The sequence below is a fragment of the Oncorhynchus nerka genome, linkage group LG6 (assembly GCF_034236695.1).
Source record: "Oncorhynchus nerka isolate Pitt River linkage group LG6, Oner_Uvic_2.0, whole genome shotgun sequence".
NCBI classification, from domain to species: Eukaryota; Metazoa; Chordata; class Actinopteri; order Salmoniformes; family Salmonidae; genus Oncorhynchus; species Oncorhynchus nerka.
The window spans coordinates 6,716,215-6,737,566 of NC_088401.1; the positions used below are offsets into that span (position 1 = coordinate 6,716,215).

Here is a 21,352-nt window from a genome sequence, read left to right on the forward strand (position 1 = left end):
GAGGGTTGCAAAATTGCCCAAATCCCCTAGGTTTTGGTTCCTGGTTGGAACATTCCAGAGGGTTAGGTTCAGGTCATCATCAACAGGAACTGGTTAGCAGTTTCCTGGAATTAGGAGGGAGTAAGCAGGTAATCTGTAGTCCTCCAACCAACATTTCTGGAACACCTACAGTAATCTGGATACTTTCAAATGTTCTTGGTTCCTTCCGGATTAGCACAGTGCTGTGACCATGCATAGTTTGTTTCTTTGTTTATTGCAGATGTAGTGACACCCTGAGGACGTTCAAACATGATGCTGGCCAACGTTGTCCAGTGTTGGAACTGGTTGACTTGCTGCCAGAGTCTTGCAAGGTTTGCCCTCACACACCTGAACAATTCCAATAGAGTATATAATTGCAAAAAGATGGCAACATGCAGCAATGAAACGGTGTAAACGGTATATATGCCTACTGTATGTAGTCATCTTTGGTGTGGTTCTCAGTCAACTGACTTGATTAAAACAACGTTGTTTGATGATAGGCTTGACTTTATAAACAAATCTGTAGGAAAAGTTTGCAACGTTGCAAAATTCCAGAAACTTTCCTAAAATTCCCTGTTTTTCATGAAATCCCAGTTGGAAGTTTCCCAAAATCAGGAGGGAATTAAGTCAAGAGGGAATTAAGTCAGGGGGGAATTAAGTCAGGGGGGAATTAAGTCAGGAGGGATTTAAGTCAGGAGGGAATTAAGTCAGGAGGGAATTAAGTCAGGAGGGAATTAAGTCAGGAGGGAATTAAGTCAGGAGGGAATTAAGTCAGGAGGGAATTAAGTCAGGAGGGAATTAAGTCAGGGGGAATTAAGTCAGGGGAATTAAGTCAGGAGGAATTTAAGTCAGGAGGGAATTAAGTCAGGAGGGAATTAAGTCAGGAGGGAATTAAGTCAGGAGGGAATTAATTCAGGAGGGAATTAATTCAGGAGGGAATTAAGTCAGGAGGGAATTAAGTCAGGAGGGAATTAATTCAGGAGGGAATTAATTCAGGAGGGAATTAATTCAGGAGGGAATTAAATCAGGTTGGAATTAAATCAGGAGGGATTAAAACCAGGAGGGAATAAAACCAGGAGGGATTAAGCAGGAAAGTTTAAGTAATTTTGCAACGCTAACCAACGGTGATTAACCAGATGATAATGTCCCCTGTTATCTCCTTGTAACTTGCTCAGCACCTACTGGACTGCTGCATCAGAGAGTCAAAGGATGACGACAACAGTCCTGACTATCACGTGTGTAAATTCTACTGTGTGACTTTAACCTGTTACGCACGCCTCTATGAAGAGGGAACGCTACGCTACCCTACACACGCTACCTGTTACGCACGCCTCTATGAAGAGGGAACGCTACGCTACCCTACACACGCTACCTGTTACGCACGCCTCTATGAAGAGGGAACGCTACCCTACACACGCTACCTGTTACGCACGCCTCTATGAAGAGGGAAAGCTACGCTACCCTACACACGCTACCTGTTACGCACGCCTCTATGAAGAGGGAACGCTACGCTACCCTACACACGCTACCTGTTACGCACGCCTCTATGAAGAGGGAACGCTATGCTACCCTACACACACTACCTGTTACGCACGCCTCTATGAAGAGGGAACGCTACGCTACACACGCTACCTGTTAGGCACGCCTCTATGAAGAGGGAACGCTAAGCTACCCTACACACGCTACCTGTTACGCACGCCTCTATGAAGAGGGAACGCTACGCTACCCTACACACGCTACCTGTTACGCACGCCTCTATGAAGAGGGAACGCTACGCTACCCTACACACGCTACCTGTTACGCACGCCTCTATGAAGAGGGAACGCTACGCTACCCTACACACGCTACCTGTTACGCACGCCTGAAGAGGGAACTATGAAGAGGGAACGCTACGCTACCCTACACACGCTACCTGTTACGCACGCCTCTATGAAGAGGGAACGCTACGCTACCCTACACACGCTACCTGTTACGCACGCCTCTATGAAGAGGGAACGCTACGCTACCCTACACACGCTACCTGTTACGCACGCCTCTATGAAGAGGGAACGCCTATGCTACCCGCACGCCTACACACACACGCTACCTGTTACGCACGCCTCTATGAAGAGGGAACGCTACGCTACACACGCTACCTGTTACGCACGCCTCTATGAAGAGGGAACGCTAAGCTACCCTACACACGCTACCTGTTACGCACGCCTCTATGAAGAGGGACCCTACCACACGCTACCTGTTACGCACGCCTCTACCCTACACACGCTACCTGTTACGCACGCCTCTGAAGAGGGAACGCTACGCTACCCTACACACGCTACATGTTACGCACGCCTCTATGAAGAGGGAACGCTACGCTACCTGTTACGCACGCCTCTACACACGCTACCTGTTACGCACGCCTCTATGAAGAGGGAACGCTACGCTACCCTACACACGCTACCTGTTACGCACGCCTCTATGAAGAGGGAACGCTACGCCTACCCTACACACGCTACCTACGCACGCCTCTATGAAGAGGGAACGCTACGCTACCCTACACACGCTACCTGTTACGCACGCCTCTATGAAGAGGGAACGCTACGCTACCCTACACACGCTACATGCTTACGCACGCCTCTATGAAGAGGGAACGCTACGCTACCCTACCTACACACGCTACCTGTTACGCACGCCTCTATGAAGAGGGAACGCTACCACGCTACCCTACGCACGCCTACCTATGAAGAGGGAACGCTACGCTACCCTACACACGCTACCTGTTACGCACGACTCTATGAAGAGGGAACGCTACGCTACCCGCCTCTATGAAGAGAAGAGGGAACGCTCTATGAAGAGGGAACGCTACACGCTACCTGTTACGCACGCCTCTATGAAGAGGGAACTATGCTAAGAGGAAGAGGGAACGCTACGCTACCCGCCTACGCTACCCTACACGCGCTACCTGTTACGCACGCCTCTATGAAGAGGGAACGCTACGCTACCCTACACACGCTACCTGTTACGCACGCCTCTATGAAGAGGGAACGCTACGCTACCCTACACACGCTACCTGTTACGCACGCCTCTATGAAGAGGAGGAACGCTACCCTACACACGCCCTGTTACGCACGCCTCTATGAAGAGGGAACGCTACGCTACCCTACACACGCTACCTGTTACGCACGCCTCTATGAAGAGGGAACGCTACCTGTTACGCACGCTACCCTACCCTACACACGCTACCTGTTACGCACGCCTCTATGAAGAGGGAACGCTACCACTACGCACACGCCTCTATGAAGAGGGGGAACGCTACGCTACCTACTACACGCCTCTACGCTACCTGTTACGCACGCCTCTATGAAGAGGGAACGCCTCTACCTGTTACGCACGCCTATGAAGAGGGAACGCTACGCTACCCTACACACGCTACCTGTTACGCACGCCTCTATGAAGAGGGGAACGCTACCCTACCCTACACACGCAACCTGTTACGCACGCCTCTATGAAGAGGGAACGCTACGCTACCCTACACACGCTACCTGTTACGCACGCCTCTAGGAAGAGGAAGAGGGTTAACGCTCTATGAAGAGGGAACGCTACGCTACCCTACACACGCTACCTGTTACGCACGCCTCTATGAAGAGGGAACGCTACGCTACCCTACACACGCTACCTGTTACGCACGCCTCACGCCTCTATGAAGAGGGGAACGCTAGCTACCCTACACACGCTACCTGTTACGCACGCCTCTATGAAGAGGGAACGCTACGCTACCCTACACACGCTACCTGTTACGCACGCCTCTATGAAGAGGGAACGCTACGCTACCCACGCCTACACACGCTACCTGTTACGCACGCCTCTATGAAGAGGGAACGCTACGCTACCCTACACACGCTACCTGTTACGCACGCCTCTATGAAGAGGGAACGCTACGCTACCCTACACACGCTACCTGTTACGCACGCCTCTATGAAGAGGGGAACGCTACGCTACCCTACACACGCTACACGCTACCTGCTTACGCACGCCTCTATGAAGAGGGAACGCTACGCTACCCTACACACGCTACCTGTTACGCACGCCTCTATGAAGAGGGGAACGCTAACACACGCCTGTTACGCACGCCTCTACCCTACACACGCTACCTGTTACGCACGCCTCTATGAAGAGGGGAACGCTCTATGAAGAGGGAAACGCTACGCACGCCTCTATGAAGAGGGAACGCTAACGCTACCCTACACACGCTACCTGTTACGCACGCCTCTATGAAGAGGGAACGCTACGCTACCCTACACACGCTACCTGTTACGCACGCCTCTATGAAGAGGGAACGCTACCCGTTACGCACGCCTCTATGAAGAGGGAACGCTACGCTACCCTACACACGCTACCTGTTACGCACGCCTCTATGAAGAGGGAACGCTACGCTACCCTACACACGCTACCTGTTACGCACGCCTCTATGAAGAGGGAACGCTACGCTACCCTACACACGCTACCTGTTACGCACGCCTCTATGAAGAGGGAACGCTACGCTACCCTACACACGCTACCTGTTACGCACGCCTCTATGAAGAGGGAACGCTACGCTACCCTACACACGCTACCTGTTACGCACACGCCTCTATGAAGAAGGGAACGCTACGCTACCCTACACACGCTACCTGTTACGCACGCCTCTATGAAGAGGGAACGCTACGCTACCCTACACACCCTACACACGCTACCTGTTACGCACGCCTCTATGAAGAGGGAACGCTTACCCTACGCCTCTATGAAGAGGGAACGCTACGCTACCACACGCTACCCGTTACGCACGCCTCTATGAAGAGGGAACGCTACGCTACCCTACACACGCTACCTGTTACGCACGACTCTATGAAGAGGGAACGCTACGCTACCCTACACACGCTACCTGTTACGCACGCCTCTATGAAGAGGGAACGCTACGCTACCCTACACACGCTACCTGTTACGCACGCCTCTATGAAGAGGGAACGCTACGCTACCCTACACACGCTACATGTTACGCACGCCTCTATGAAGAGCTACACACGCAACCTGTTACGCACGCCTCTATGAAGGGGGAACGCAATGCTACCCTACACACTTAAAACTGTATAACTATAGCAAAGGATAGACTTATTTGCTCTCTCACTTTTTCATACAATTAGAAATGTTGTTGTTCTTTCTATTGTGTAGATTGAGTACAATTTCCAGTGGCTTCAGGCACCGATAGCACTAAAGAAATACGCAAAGACTGACGAAAGCCTGAAGGTCCAGCCCCTCGCCGCTCTGAATGTAAGTAGTTCCAATACAAGTACAATACTCTCTCCTTAGCTTTCTATTGTTGATATACTGTAAGAGCAAGGCTCACCGGGGTTCTGGGAATCAAGATCACCAGGGTTCTGGGCATCAAGATCACCAGGGTTCTGGGAATCAAGATCACCAGGGTTCTGGGCATCAAGATTACCAGGGTTCTGGGCATCAAGATTACCAGGGTTCTGGGCATCAAGATCACCAGGGTTCTGGGAATCAAGATCACCAGGGTTCTGGACGGTGAACTACAACCTGCTGTTCTCTCTCTCTCTCTCTCTCTGAGGAGATGGTGAACTACAACCTGTTTGTCTCTCTCTCTCTCTCTCTCTCTCTCTCTCTCTCTCACTCCTCTGAGGAGATGGGGAACTACAACCTGTTGTTATCTCTCTCTCTCTCTCTGAGGAGATGGTGAACTACAACCTGTTTCTCTCTCTCTCTCTGAGGAGATGGTGAACTACAACCTGTTTCTCTCTCTCTCTCTCACACACGCAACCTCTCTCTGAGGAGGAGACGGTGAACTACAACCTGTTGTTATCTCTCTCTGAGGAGATGGTGACCTACAACCTGTTGTTATCTCTCTCTGAGGAGATGGGGAACTAGAACCTGTTGTTCTCTCTCTGAGGAGATGGGGAACTAGAACCTGTTGTTATCTCTCTCTCTCTCTCTCTCTGAGGAGATGGTGAACTATAACCTGTTGTTATCTCTCTCTCTCTATCTCTCTGAGGAGATGGTGAACAACAACCTGTTGTTTTCTCTCTCTGGGGAGATGGTGAACTACAACCTGTTGTTATCTCTCTCTCTGAGGAGATGGTGAACTACAACCTGTTGTTATCTCTCTCTCTCTCTGCGGAGATGGTGAACTAGAACCTGTTGTTCTCTCTCTCTCTCTCTCTCTCTCTCTCTTAGAAATGTTGTTGTTCTCTCTCTCTCTCTCTCTCTGTCTCTCTCTCTCTCTGTCTCTCTCTCTCTGTCTCTCTCTCTCTCTCTCTCTGAGGAGATGGTGAGAACCTGTTTGTCTAGAACCTGTTGTTCTCTCTCTCTCTCTCTCTCTCTCTCTCTCTCTCTCTCTCTCTCTCTCTCTCTCTCTCTCTCTCTGTCTCTCTCTCTCTCTCTCTGAGGAGATGGTGAACTAGAACCTGTTGTTCTCTCTCTCTCTCTCTCTCTCTCTCTCTCTCTATCTCTTTCTTTCTCTCTCTCTCTCTCTCTCTCTCTCTCTCTCTGTCTCTCTGTCTCTCTCTCTCTCTCTCTCTCTCTCTCTCTCTCTCTCTCTCTCTCTCTCTCTCTCTCTCTCTCTCTCTCTCTCTGTGAGGAGATGGTAAACTAGAACCTGTTGTTCTCTCTCTCTGTCTCTCTCTCTCTCTCTGTCTCTCTCTCTCTCTCTGTGAGGAGATGGTAAACTAGAACCTGTTGTTCTCTCTCTCTCTCTGTCTCTGTCTCTCTCTCTCTCTCTCTCTCTCTCTGTGAGGAGATGGTAAACTAGAACCTGTTGTTCTCTCTCTCTCTCTGAGGCGATGGTGAACAACAACCGCATAGAGCTCCTTACACACCCTGTCTGCAAGAAATACCTGGAGATGAAGTGGTCAGTATTCACAGCGTTCCTGGGGTGCATCCTAAATGGTACCCTATTCCCTACATAGTGCACTACTTTTAACCAGGGCCCTATGGAACCCTATTCCCTACATAGTGCACTACTTTTAACCAGGGCCCCATGGGAATGTATTACAATTCTTCTATGAAGTGGTCAGTAATTAGAGTACAGTTGCACAAAACATTTTTTTTACCTGAATATTTTCTTGCCCTGTTTCAGAGTGATGGAGGTTTCCTTTTTCTGTTCATCGATTGTTCTATTTCCTTACTCCAGGGTGGCCTACGGGAGCATTGCTCACCTTCTGAACCTGTTTGTGTACCTGCTGGGGCTGCTTCCTCTCACCCACCTCATAGTGAGCCTGAGACCCAGCCTGGACTACACCGGCCCTGACAACACCACAGCTGTCACCATGGTGCCCATTTCCTTCCGAGAGGTACGCTAATACCCGCTGTCTGTGGGGGGGCTAGTGAATAATACAAGATGGAATAAAAATAACATTAAATTGTTACAATGTACAGGTCTAGTGGGCAAACAGTTTAATGGAGGGGATTTTAATTCGGTAGCATATGAATTAACACACTACTATAGAACACCATTTCCCTCTCTGTCCTGGGGATTCAAATCATCAACTCCTCATCAGCGTTTAATATTGTAATATACTGTCTACTGCAAGGGCAAAAAAAAAAAAAAAAAAATGTTTACACCTTAAGGTCCTGAGGGACGAGTTTGGGAAACGCAGCTATAGAACGACAGGTGCCTATATAGTCAAGGTTGCAGGTTATTGAGTCAATTCATAAAACACATGACAACTGTCTCTAGATATATAGAAGAGGCAAGACACCCAGAGGTCTCACAGGACACACTATAGGGGCTACCACCCAAGTGGCACCAGCTTCCCATATAGGGCCATAGGGGGCTGGTCTAAAGTAGTGCATTATATAGGGACTAGGGTCCCGTAGGGCTCTGGTCTAAAGTAGTGCATTATATATAGGGAATAGGGTGTCATAGGGCTCTGGTCTAAAGTAGTGCACTATATAGGGAATAGGGTCCCATAGGGCTCTGGTCTAAAGTAGTGCATTATATAGGGAATAGGGTCCCATAGGGCTCTGGTCTAAAGTAGTGCACTATATAGGGAATAGGGTGCCATAGGGCTCTGGTCTAAAGTAGTGCATTATATATAGGGAATAGGGTGCTATTTGGGATACACACTAGGTGATGTCATGGTAGAGATGAGGTGTTCACTCCTCACTTCCCGATCCAGTAGGAGAGGGAGAAGACTATTATTAACGTGGCCTTGTTGGCCAGAGCCTCGTTTAACCTCTTGCTCCTACTGAGATGCTTGCGTCCCATCTAGAGCTCTGGAAATGCAAATGCGCTATGCTAAATGCTAATAGTATTAGTTAAAACTCAAACGTTCATTAAAATACACATGCAGGGTACTGAATTAAAGCTACACTCGTTGTGAATCCAGGCAACAAGTCAGATTTTTTAAATGCTTTTCGGCGAAAGCATGAGAAGCTATTATCTGATAGCATGTAACACCACAAAAGACCCGCAGGGGACGTAAACAAAATAATTAGCATATTCGGCGCTACACAAACCGCACAATAAAATAGAAAACATTCATTACCTTTGACCATCTTCTTTGTTGGCACTCCTAGATGTCCCATAATCACTATTGTGTCTTTATTTTGATTAAATCGGTCCATATATAGCCTAGATATCGTTATATGTAGACTGTGTGATAAACGGAAAAAAAAATGTTTCATAACGTAACGTCATTTTTTAAAATTCAAAAAGTCGACGATAAACTTTCACAAAACACTTCGAAATACTTTTGTAATGCAACTTTAGGTATTAGTAAACGTTAATAAGCGATCAAATTAATCACAAGACAAAGTATATTCTATAGCTGTCCGTCTGGAAAAATGTCCGGGTAGAAACTCAACCAAAATATCCGGTCCGAGACCTGAAGAACTGCGCTGCCTTGCATCTGTTTGACCAAGAAACAAATAGTAGGCAAATGACAAGACTCTAGACACCGTGTGGAAGCTGTAGGTACTGCAACTTCAGCCCCATTAATTGTGGTTCACCTTTATCAATGGGTTCAAGTCGCGCAGGGATATATTTTTCCATTTTCAGTGATCAGATTTTCCTGCGCTTTCCGATGAAACGCACGTTATGTTATAGCCACAGCCATGATTTAACCAGTTTTATAAACGTCTGAGTGTTTTCTATCCACACATACTAATCATATGCATATACTATATTCCTGGCATGAGTATCAGGGCGCTGAAATGTTGCGCGATTTTTAACAGAATGTTCGAAAAATTAGGGGGTAGAAGGAAGAGGTTAACAGAGCCTTGTTGGCCAGAGCCTTGTTGGCCAGAGCCTTGTTGACCAGAGCCTTGTTGGCCAGAGCCTCGTTTAACAGAGCCGTGTTGGCCAGAGCCTCGTTTAACAGAGCCTTGTTGGCCAGAGCCTTGTTGGCCAGAGCCTCGTTTAACAGAGCCTTGTTGGCCAGGGCCTCATTTACCAGAGCCTCGTTGGCCAGGGCCTTGTCTCCCAGAGCCTCGTTGGCCAGGGCCTCATTTACCAGAGCCTCGTTTCCCAGAGCCTCGTTTCCCAGAGCCTTGTTGGCCAGGGCCTTGTTTCCCAGAGCCTTGTTGGCCAGGGTCTCGTTTCCCAGAGCCTTGTTGGCCAGGGTCTCGTTTCCCAGAGCCTTGTTGGCCAGGGTCTCGTTTCCCAGAGCCTTGTTGGCCAGGGCCTCGTTTCCCAGAGCCTTTTTGGCCAGAGCCTCGTTTCCCAGAGCCTTTTTGGCCAGAGCCTCGTTTCCCAGAGCCTTTTTGGCCAGGGTCTCGTTTCCCAGAGCCTTTTTGGCCAGGGTCTCGTTTCCCAGAGCCTTGTTTCCCAGAGCCTTTTTGGCCAGGGTCTCGTTTCCCAGAGCCTTTTTGGCCAGGGTCTCGTTTCCCAGAGCCTTGTTGGCCAGGGTCTCGTTTCCCAGAGCCTTGTTGGCCAGGGCCTTGTTTCCCAGAGCCTTGTTGGCCAGAGTCTCGTTTCCCAGAGCCTTGTTGGCCAGAGCCTCGTTTCCCAGAGCCTTTTTGGCCAGAGTCTCGTTTCATAGAGCCTTGTTGGCCAGGGTCTCGTTTCATAGAGCCTTGTTGGCCAGGGCCTTGTTGGCCAGAGCCTCGTTTCCCAGAGCCTCGTTTCCCAGAGCCTTGTTGGCCAGGGTCTCGTTTCCCAGAGCCTTGTTGGCCAGGGCCTTGTTTACCAGAGCCTTGTTGGCCAGGGCCTCGTCTCCCAGAGCCTTGTTGGCCAGAGTCTCGTTTCCCAGAGCCTCGTTTCCCAGAGCCTCGTTTACCAGAGCCTTGTTGGCCAGAGTCTCGTTTCCCAGAGCCTTTTTGGCCAGAGTCTCGTCTCCCAGAGCCTTGTTGGCCAGGGCCTTGTTTCCCAGAGCCTTTTTGGCCAGGGCCTTGATTCCCAGAGCCTTGTTGGCCAGGGCCTTGTTTCCCAGAGCCTTGTTGGCCAGAGCCTTGTTTCCCAGAGCCTTGTTGGCCAGGGTCTTGTTTCCCAGAGCCTTTTTGGCCAGAGCCTCGTTTCCCAGAGCCTCGTTTCCCAGAGCCTTTTTGGCCAGGGCCTTGTTTCCCAGAGCCTTGTTGGCCAGGGTCTTGTTTCCCAGAGCCTTGTTGGCATTAAGATCATAGCTAGAACCATATTATGATATCTTTAGAAGCCGAGCTGTTTCCCAAACCCATTGTTACTAAAGTTACACTTGAAAACGCTTGTAAATGTACCGACTTCCTACGACAACTCGTAGAACAGCTACCTACCGTGCTTTCAGAAAGTATTCACACCCCTTGACTTTTTCCACATTTTGTTGTGTTTGAACTATTCTTACCCACAATACTCCATAATGACAAAGTGCAAACATGCTTTTAGAAATGAACCTGAAATACAGAAATATCTCATTTACATAAGTGTTCACAGCCCCTGAGACAAAACGTTTGTTAAAGTCACTAAACACAGAATCAATATGTTTTATCCGTCTCTCTGTGACCGCCGATAACCTCAGAACAAAGTAGACAAAAAAAACTACGTCGCCAAAGTCTTTTCAACTGTTGCGAAGAATAAAAACTATGCCTCAAATGAAAACCCGACATTATAGGCAAAGTAGTCCTATGTATTTTAATCAAATTGAAATAAAGATTATGTTCATTCAATTGAATTCTACTTTGCTAATTCTAGGCTACTGTCTTGTTATTTTTTCCATCAATATATTTCATGATGTGTAACAACATGTGATGTGCTAAATCTTGATTTACTCCACCGGTGAGTCAATGTAATTTACATAATAAATATATCTCCATGTAAAATATGTCAGTTTAAGCTAGAGAGAGATATCAGTTATTTTGTATTGGATGTGTCTCAATCCACCACATCCACCAGTGTCCCACTTCATCCATCGGTGTCCCACTTCATCCATCGGTGTCCCACTTCATCCACCGGCGTCCCACTTCATCCACCGGCGTCCCACTTCATCCATCGGTGTCCCACTTCATCCATCGGTGTCCCACTTCATCCACCGGCGTCCCACTTCATCCACCGGTGTCCCACTTCATCCACCGGCGTCCCACTTCATCCACCAGTGTCCCACTTCATCCACCAGTGTCCCACTTCATCCACCTGCGTCCCACTTCATCCACCGGTGTCCCACTTCATCCACCGGTGTCCCACTTCATCCACCGGCGTCCCACTTCATCCACCAGTGTCCCACTTCATCCATCGATCTTCTCACGAAAACGTGTCTAGCGTCCGAACGGTTTGACCATACAAAATGATTACTAATCTATGGAAAGGGGAGACTCTGATGAACACGATGGTGTTCTCTGTGTTTCTCTACGACCCCTCAACAAGTGTCGCAGGACTCGTCTGGAGGTAACCGGTACCCTCTTTAAAAAAAGAACAATTAGTTTTGTAGTTTTGTGCCTATCCAAAAAAAAAGTGTTTAAAATGTGTAAAAAAAAGTCAAATATATATTTCCTGATCTTTCTTATACTGTAAGTCCTAGATATAGGACAGACACTTCAAAACATTATTCATTATGAATTATTTTTTTATTGTCTTTTTTGGCCTTGATGAATGTGTTATTCAATGGGTTTCTCTGGGCCAGAGTAGTAGTAGTACTTTTTGTAGGGGTTGATACATGTTTTATTAAAATAAATCCAGTCGGAAATGTCAAAGTATACATTTTTTACGCCATTTTTTAACTCATCATGAATCTATCTTTTGTTATTATGAACTAGAAATGATTCATCACACCTCTCTTTCATTTTGACCTGGAAATAATGAATCACGACTCTCGTACTGCTCTGCAGACACTAGCAGTGGAAGCAAAACAGCCGTACCTCAACCCTCCTGTAAAATATGGTGGTGGATCTTTGATGTTATGGGGCCGTTTTGCTTCCAGTAGTCCTGGGGCCCTTTGTTAATGTGACCTTTACCAGGTACAAGGACATTATAGCCAAAAACCCGGTTGCCAGGAGGCTGAAACTTGGCCGCAAGTGGATCTTCCGGTTGATCTTCCAGCAAGACAATAACCCCAATCACACATCAATATCCACAAAGGAATTGTTAAATGACCACAAAAATGTATATTTTGCCATCTCTATCTCTGTCTTCGGACTTTAACCCAATTGAAAACGGTGGTTTTAAAGTCGAAAGATATCAAAGATCTGGTATGAGGATTGGCCTAATATCTCTCCAAACGTGTCCTCCAATCTCATAATTGTTTTTAAAGGGCTGGAATATTCTAAACAGGGGAACCAATATTTTTTTCTCTTTTTTTAGAGGGCCATAGGGGTTAGGGCATAAATTAATTAGGTTTAGGGATAATCTCTTAAGTTTAGGTTAGGTTTAGGGATAATTTTTTTAATTTTACCTTTATTTAACCAGGTTTAAGAACATATTCTTATTTTCAATGACGGCCTGGGAACAGTGGTTAACTGCCTTTCAGGGGCAGAACGGATTTGTACCTTGTCAGCTCGGGGGTTTGAACTCGCAACCTTCCGGTTACTAGTCCAACACTCTAACCACTAGGCTACGCTGCCACCCATAAGGGTTAGGTTAAGTTTATGGTGAAGTTTAGGTTAGGTTTAGGGATAAGGGTTAGGTTTAGGGATAAGGGTTAGGTTAAGCTTATGGTGAAGGTTAGGTTGGGTTTAGGGATAACGGTTAGGTTAAGAAAATGGGGTTAGTTATAGTTTCATTAAGAGATTCAGGTTAAAAAGAAAGGCATACAAGTAAGTATTGGCTAAGTGTATCGCCATCCGATGCCATTCACAATCTGTTGGTTGAACATACATTACCTTTTGATGGAGCAACATACATTACCTTTTGATGGAGCAACATTCACCATCTGTTGGTTGAACATACATTACCTTTTGATGGAGCAACATACATTACCTTTTGATGGAGCGACATACATTACCTTTTGATGGAGCAACATACATTACCTTTTGATGGAGCAACATTCACAATCTGTTGGTTGAACATACATTACCTTTTGATAGAGCAACATACATTACCTTTTGATGGAGCAACATACATTACCTTTTGATGGAGTAAAATCCACAATCTGTTGGTTGAACACTAACCTTTTTTTTCCCTTTGCCCCACAGCAAAACTCCTTCTTGTCCATTTGCATGGTGATGGTACTAGTCATGAACATCTACTCCATGGGGAAGGAAGTGATGCAGATGTACCATCAGGTACAGTAACAGCTCCAGGAACTGATCTAGAATCAGCTTACTTTCCCAAAATCCTAACGTCACATGCAAATTAATATACCGGAGTAGGACAATGTTGCTCTAAGGACTGATCTAGGATCAGTTTACCTGCCAAACAGTCATAACCTTACATGTGCATTACTATACCATATTAGGACTATGTTTCTCCAGATACTGATCTAGAATCAGTTTACGGAAGTTTTAAACTTAAGAGGACATTTCAAACTGAAATCAATCTTTGTCGGGCGTATTCATACCTTGGGAGGAATCTAAAGTCGAGCTGTACTGAAGTTATCTGGTGACGATTTATTCCACTCCTCCTGAGAAATAAACAGTGCAGAGGTGTTTTGTGGAAACATGTAATACTATATTATTAATACTGCTATATTTTCTTTAACCAGGCAAGTCAGTTAAGAACACATTCTTATTTTCAATGACTGCCTGGGAACAGCGGGTTAACTGCCTGTTCAGGGGCAGAACGGGGGTTGGGGGTTTGAACTCGTAACCTTCCGGTTACTAGTCCAACGCTCTAACCACTAGGCTACGCTGCCGCCCCTGGGACATACAGTATGGAGACAGCCTGGCTTTAAGATACATGGACACAGCCTGGCTTTAAGACACATGGACACAGCCTGGCTTTAAGATACATGGACACAGCCTGGCTTTAAGATACATGGACACAGCCTGGCTTTAAGACACATGGACACAGCCTGGCTTTAAGACACATGGACACAGCCTGGCTTTAAGATACATGGAGACAGCCTGGCTTTAAGACACATGGACACAGCCTGGCTTTAAGATACATGGACACAGCCTGGCTTTAAGATACATGGACACAGCCTGGCTTTAAAATACATGGACACAGCCTGGCTTTAAGATACATGGACACAGCCTGGCTTTAAGATACATGGACACAGCCTGGCTTTAAGACACATGGACACAGCCTGGCTTTAAGACACATGGACACAGCCTGGCTTTAAGACACATGGACACAGCCTGGCTTTAAGATACATGGACACAGCCTGGCTTTAAGATACATGGACACAGCCTGGCTTTAAGATACATGGACACAGCCTGGCTTTAAGATACATGGACACAGCCTGGCTTTAAGACACATGGAGACAGCCTGGCTTTAAGACACATGGAGACAGCCTGGCATTAAGACACATGGACACAGCCTGGCTTTAAGACACATGGAGACAGCCTGGCTTTAAGACACATGGAGACAGCCTGGCTTTAAGACACATGGAGACAGCCTGGCTTTAAGACACATGGACACAGCCTGGCTTTAAGATACATGGACACAGCCTGGCTTTAAGATACATGGACACAGCCTGGCTTTAAGATACATGGACACAACCTGGCTTTAAGACACATGGACACAGCCTGGCTTTAAGATACATGGACACAACCTGGCTTTAAGACACATGGACACAGCCTGGCTTTAAGATACATGGACACAGCCTGGCTTTAAGATACATGGACACAGCCTGGCTTTAAGACACATGGACACAACCTGGCTTTAAGACACATGGACACAGCCTGGCTTTAAGACACATGGACACAGCCTGGCTTTAAGACACATGGAGACAACCTGGCTTTAAGACACATGGACACAGCCTGGCTTTAAGACACATGGACACAGCCTGGCTTTAAGATACATGGACACAGCCTGGCTTTAAGATACATGGACACAGCCTGGCTTTAAGACAGTGGTTCACAACTGCTTTTTCCTTGGGACCCAAATTAAAACAGGTTGTGTCATTCACAACCCAATATTTGCATCTCCCCAAAAATATTTGTAATGCTATTTTGATAGTAAATGTTGCACAGTCTGTGATTTATTTAGAATTCAAGGCACACTTAACCAGCATGGCTACCACAGCATTCTGCAGTAATACACCATCCCATCTGGTTTGCGATTAGTATAACTATCATTTGTTTTTCAACAGGACAATGACCCAACACACGTCCTGTCACGCCCTGACCTGAGATCCTTATTATTCTCTGTTTGGTCAGGGTGTGGGAAAGTCTATGTTGGTGGGAAAGTCTATGTTGGTGGGAAAGTCTATGTTGGTGGGAAAGTCTATGTTGGTGGGAAAGTCTATGTTGGTGGGAAAGTCTATGTTGGTGGGAAAGTCTATGTTGGTGGGAAAGTCTATGTTGGTGGGAAAGTCTATGTTGGTGGGAAAGTCTATGTTGGTGGGAAAGTCTATGTTGGTGGGAAAGTCTATGTTGGTGGGAAAGTCTATGTTGGTGGGAAAATCTATGTTGGTGGGAAAACCTATGTTGGTGGGAAAGTCTATGTTGGTGTGGAAAGTCTATGTTGAAAGTCTGGTGGGTGAATGTTGGTGGGTAAGTCTATGTTGGTGGGAAAGTCTATGTTGGTGGGAACAGTCTGAGTTGGTGGGAAAGTCTATGTTGGTGGGAAAGTCTATGTTGGTGGGAACCAGTCTATGTTGGTGGGAAAGTCTATGTTGGTGGGTAAGTCTATGTTGGTGGGTGTCTATGGCATTTATACAGGAAAGTCTATGTTTGGGAAAGTCTATGTTGGTGGGAAAGTCTACTGTTGGTGGGTTTAAGTCTATTTAGTCATGTTGGTGGGAACAGTCTATGTTGGGGGAAAGTCTATGTTGGTTAGGTGTCTATGTTGGTGGGAAAGTCTATGTTGGTGAATCCCCAAGTCTGGTTTTCTATTTCTTTGTGTTTGACGAGTGCCCTGGTTCCCAAACAGGCTAGTTGTCTCTGATTGGGGATCACATATGAAAATTGTCATTTTCCTTTTGGGTTTTTGTGGGATCAGGTTTTCTGTTTAGTGTCTGTGCCTGACAGAACTGTTCGCGTAAATTAAGGTCTTTGTTATTTTGGTAAAATGTCATCAATAAAAAGAATGTGCCTCTATAAGTCCACTCTTCCTTCTACAAGCGAGCCGTTACACCTCCAGGCTGTGTAAGGGCTATTTGACCAGAAGGGGAGGGATGGAGTGCTGCATCAGATGACCTGATCTTAGTCAGTACAATCTCTGGTTGTTGAGGCTCTGAGTTCTAGTTCCTTCAAGACTGTTGGAAATAACATTCCTGGTGAAGCTGGTTGAGAGAATGCTGTCATCAAGAAAGTCTAGTTTGAAAAATCTTAAATAAATAACAGTCTCTGGTTTTGAGTTTGAGTTCTATTTGTTTTAATTACTAAATAACATGTGTGGTTTCATGAGGCTTTGTGTTCACTAGTTCTACAATGTCTAAAATGTAAATAAAACCCTTGAAGTTGTAGGTGTGTCTGAACTGTTGACTGGTTCTGAATGTGTAGCGTGGTAAAACCTTCACACAGTCTCTGGTGGAGGCTGCAGACCATCACTTCATGATGAATCATGTACACCATAACCTTGGTTGTCAAGGCTCTGAGTTCTATAGGGCATTTATACAGAAATCTGTTTGAAAGGTTGTAATATCGTTCTGCACCTGGATCTACTAGGCCACATTTACATTTTAGTCATAGAACAGCAGTAGGATAGCCTAGTGGTTAGAGTGTTGGGCTAGTAACCGAAAGGTTGCAAGTTTGAATCCCCAAGCGACAAATCTGTTCTGCCCCTGAACAAGGCAGTTAACTCACTGTTCCTAGGCTGTCATTGAAAATAAAAATGTGTTCTTAACTGACTTGCCTAGTTAAATTAAGGTAAAAGAAAATATATACCAGATGCTCTCATCCAGAGTGACTTAGTCAGTACATTCTCTGGTTGTTGAGGCTCTGAGTTCTAGTTCCTGTCTAATGTAAATAACAGTCTCTGGTTGTTGAGGCTCTGAGTTCTAGTTCCTGTCTATTGTAAATAACAGTCTCTGGTTGTTGAGGCTTTGAGTTCTAGTTCCTGTCTAATGTAAATAACAGTCTCTGGTTGTTGAGGCTTTGAGTTCTAGTTCCTGTCTAATGTAAATAACAGTCTCTGGTTGCTGAGGCTCTGAGTTCTAGTTCCTGTCTAATGTAAATAACAGTCTCTGGTTGTTGAGGCTCTGAGTTCTAGTTCCTGTCTAATGTAAATAACAGTCTCTGGTTGCTGAGGCTCTGAGTTCTAGTTCTGGCCTAATGTAAATATCATTCTCTTGTTTTCCCTCAATAGCGTTTGAGTTACCTGAAGGACATCTCTAACATTCAGGACTGGTTTTCAATCATCCTCTCTCTTCTCTTCGTCAGGCCCTGTTCTTCAACGCAGGGTCCTGGCACTGAACAGGCTGGGGCACTGGCCATAATCATGTCATGGGTTAACTTCCTTCTATATCTCCAAAGGTAATTACCAACTGTCCAAACAATGTAGCCCATTCGTCTCTGTCTAGAGAGATGAGAAAGAGTGTTTACTGTCATTTAGAGATTGTTAATTTTCTGATGATTGTTAGTGCACAGATCAACAGTGTTGCTTGATTGATTGACATTCCATGGTAACGCAAATACGCTAAGACTCAACAAAAACGAAAAGAATTGGTTTAACGAACCATTACAACTCTATGCACAATAACAGCATACAGCGATGACATTAGACCTTGACTTTGTAAGAATCTCTTTTGGCTATTTTTTTGTGTTACTACCCTATTCCATATGTTATTTCATAGTTTGGATGTCTTCACTATTATTCTACAATGTAAGTGAAGTGGAATAACAGCAACAGAGTTACATCATGTTCCCCTTATCTGTACTATACAGGAATACATCATTTTCTTCAGTCATTTATCCTGGATAGGTACAGAACAGTAGATGTACCAAATAACAGCAACAGAGTTACATCATGTTCCCCTTATCTGTACTATACAGGAATACATCATTCTCTTCAGTCATTTATCCTGGATAGGTACAGAACAGTAGATGTACCAAATAACAGCAACAGAGTTACATCATGTTCCCCTTATCTGTACTATACAGGAATACATCAATACATCATTCTCTTCAGTCATTTATCCTGGATAGGTACAGAACAGTAGATGTACCAAATAACAGCAACAGAGTTACATCATGTTCCCCTTATCTGTACTATACAGGAATACATCATTCTCTTCAGTCATTTATCCTGGATAGGTACAGAACAGTAGATGTACCAAATAACAGCAACAGAGTTACATCATGTTCCCCTTATCTGTACTATACAGGAATACATCATTATGAACGTCATTCTCTTCACCGTCATTTATCCTGGATAGGTACAGAACAGTAGATGTACCAAATAACAGCAACAGAGTTACATCATGTTCCCCTTATCTGTACTATACAGGAATACATCATTCTCTTCAGTCATTTATCCTGGATAGGTACAGAACAGTAGATGTACCAAATAACAGCAAATTTGGTTGGAGCTCATATTGGGAAATGTCTTCATCTTCCAAAGTGGAAGGCCCTCTGAGCAGAGATACTTTTTTCCCATGCTGATTGTTTGTGTGTACATGATGTTCCACACATGCAAAGCTACAGTATTTATTGATTGTTTCCCACCTGGCTGGAGTAGAGTGCGGGAAAATACAGAATTTAAAAAAATGTATCGATACAACATATTGTAATAACATTGTGTAGGTTCCCACAAGACATTGTGTTTGTTTCACACAGTACAAACGGTAAAGAGTGTGAGAAAAGCGGGAGACAGGCAGACAGACAGACAGACAGGGAGACAGGCAGACAGGCAAACAGGCAGGGAGACAGGCAGGGAGACAGACAGGCAGGTAGACAGGCAGGGAGACAGGCAGGGAGACAGGCAGGCAGGCAGACAGGCAGGGAGACAGACAGGCAGGCAGGCAGACAGGCAGGGAGACAGGCAGACAGGCAGACAGGCAGACAGACAGACAGGCAGACAGGGAGACAGGCAGGGAGACAGGCAGGCAGGCAGACAGACAGGGAGACAGGCAGGGAGACAGACAGGCAGGCAGGCAGACAGGCAGGGAGACAGGCAGACAGGCAGGGAGACAGGCAGGGAGACAGGCAGACAGGCAGGGAGACAGGCAGGCAGGCAGACAGGCAGACAGGCAGACAGGCAGGCAGGCAGACAGGCAGGAAGACAGGCAGACAGGCAGACAGACAGACAGGCAGACAGGGAGACAGGCAGGGAGACAGACAGGCAGGCAGGCAGACAGGCAGGGAGACAGGCAGACAGGCAGGGAGAGAGGCAGGGAGACAGGCAGGGAGACAGGGAGACAGGCAGGATGACAGGCAGGGTGACAGGCAGACAGACAGACAGGCAGGGAGACAGGCAGGCAGGATGACAGGCAGGGAGACAGGCAGGGAGTCAGGCAGACAGGCAGGATGACAGGCAGGGAGACAGACAGGCAGGGAGACAGGCAGGTAGGGAGACAGGCAGGGAGACAGGCAGGATGACAGGCAGGGAGACTGACAGGCAGGGAGACAGGCAGACAGGCAGGATGACAGACAGGGAGACAGGGAAACAGGCAGGGAGACAGACAGGCAGACAGGGAGACAGGCAGGGAGACAGACAGACAGGCAGGGAGACAGGCAGGATGACAGGCAGGGAGACAGGCAGGCAGGCAGACAGGCAGGATGACAGGCAGGTTATTGACAGGTACTTTTACAGCTGGCCCAGGGAGGAGACAGACAGGGAGTGAGGCACACAGCAGACAGGTTACAGGCAGACAGGCAGGCAGGCAGGCAGACACATTTACAGGCAGGGAACCCAGACAGGCAGGCAGACAGGCAGGGGTGACTTGCAGGAATGACAATGGTTTATTTGACAGGTTCTTCACTGAAAATGAGACAGGCAATGAGTCTTAGGTTGAAAAAAGGTAATTGGGATTTTTCTTTTAGGCAGAGAAGGCAGAGACCTGAACACCACAGGCAGGGAAGACAGGCAGGGAGAGGCAGACAGACTTCTAAGTTTTCCATTTGGTAGCAGAAATCAGAACAGGCAGACAGACAGGCAGGGAGACAGAAATGACAGGCAGGGAAATATAGACAGACTTAGGCATTGGACACCCAATTTGACAGGCAAATGACAGGCTTCACAGGTTGGTACTCATGGGTCCACGTGGTACTCAGGCAGGGAGATGGGTCAGGCAGGCAGACAGGGTCAGGTCGGTACTCATGGCAGGTTACTCAGGGCACTGTGTTTTCTTTTTCAGGTTTGAGCACTTTGGGATCTACAGGTGATGTTTGGGACAGCAAGGCATTTGTGTTACAATTTTACTTGTTTCTTCTTTCACACACCTTTGCCTTGGTCTTTATTACCCTCTGGCAACAGGTGGAACATTAAAATATCACCACACATTCTTCTTTCAAATGCTGGCCTTTGCCTTGGTCTTCTTGCCCTCATGCTCAACCAGGTGAGACAATAGTGCTCCCACATGTTTGTAGAAGTAAACACATTGTTTTGTGATACATCAGGTCATTTGTAATTTCCTCAAATTGCACTGAAAAAATCAAAACAAATGTTAATGGACACATACAATGAGTCACATACACATGGTTAGCAGGTTGAAAAATTGGACACATACATTTAATTGGACACATACACATGGTTTTTTTTAACACATGGTTAGCAAACACATACACATGGTTGAAAATGGGTCCAGAGACCTGAACACAAACACACAACACATGGTTAGCAGATGTTACACAAACACATTTTTAGTGAACACAAACACATGTTTTCACAAACACATGGTTAGCAGATGTTATT

General features: G+C 46.4%; 1 protein-coding gene across 1 annotated transcript in view; it reads left to right on the forward strand.

The window, feature by feature from the left end:
- LOC115123826 (transient receptor potential cation channel subfamily A member 1-like) overlaps nucleotides 1–21,352 on the forward strand; it is a 51,763-nt gene that overhangs the window by 19,704 nt on the left and 10,707 nt on the right. Inside the window, exons 6-12 of the mRNA XM_065019605.1 lie at nucleotides 260–350; nucleotides 1,194–1,253; nucleotides 5,206–5,304; nucleotides 6,831–6,901; nucleotides 7,184–7,343; nucleotides 13,588–13,677; nucleotides 17,807–17,947. Coding sequence (XP_064875677.1) covers nucleotides 260–350; nucleotides 1,194–1,253; nucleotides 5,206–5,304; nucleotides 6,831–6,901; nucleotides 7,184–7,343; nucleotides 13,588–13,677; nucleotides 17,807–17,947 — 712 coding nt within the window. The remainder of the gene's footprint in view (nucleotides 1–259; nucleotides 351–1,193; nucleotides 1,254–5,205; nucleotides 5,305–6,830; nucleotides 6,902–7,183; nucleotides 7,344–13,587; nucleotides 13,678–17,806; nucleotides 17,948–21,352) is intronic.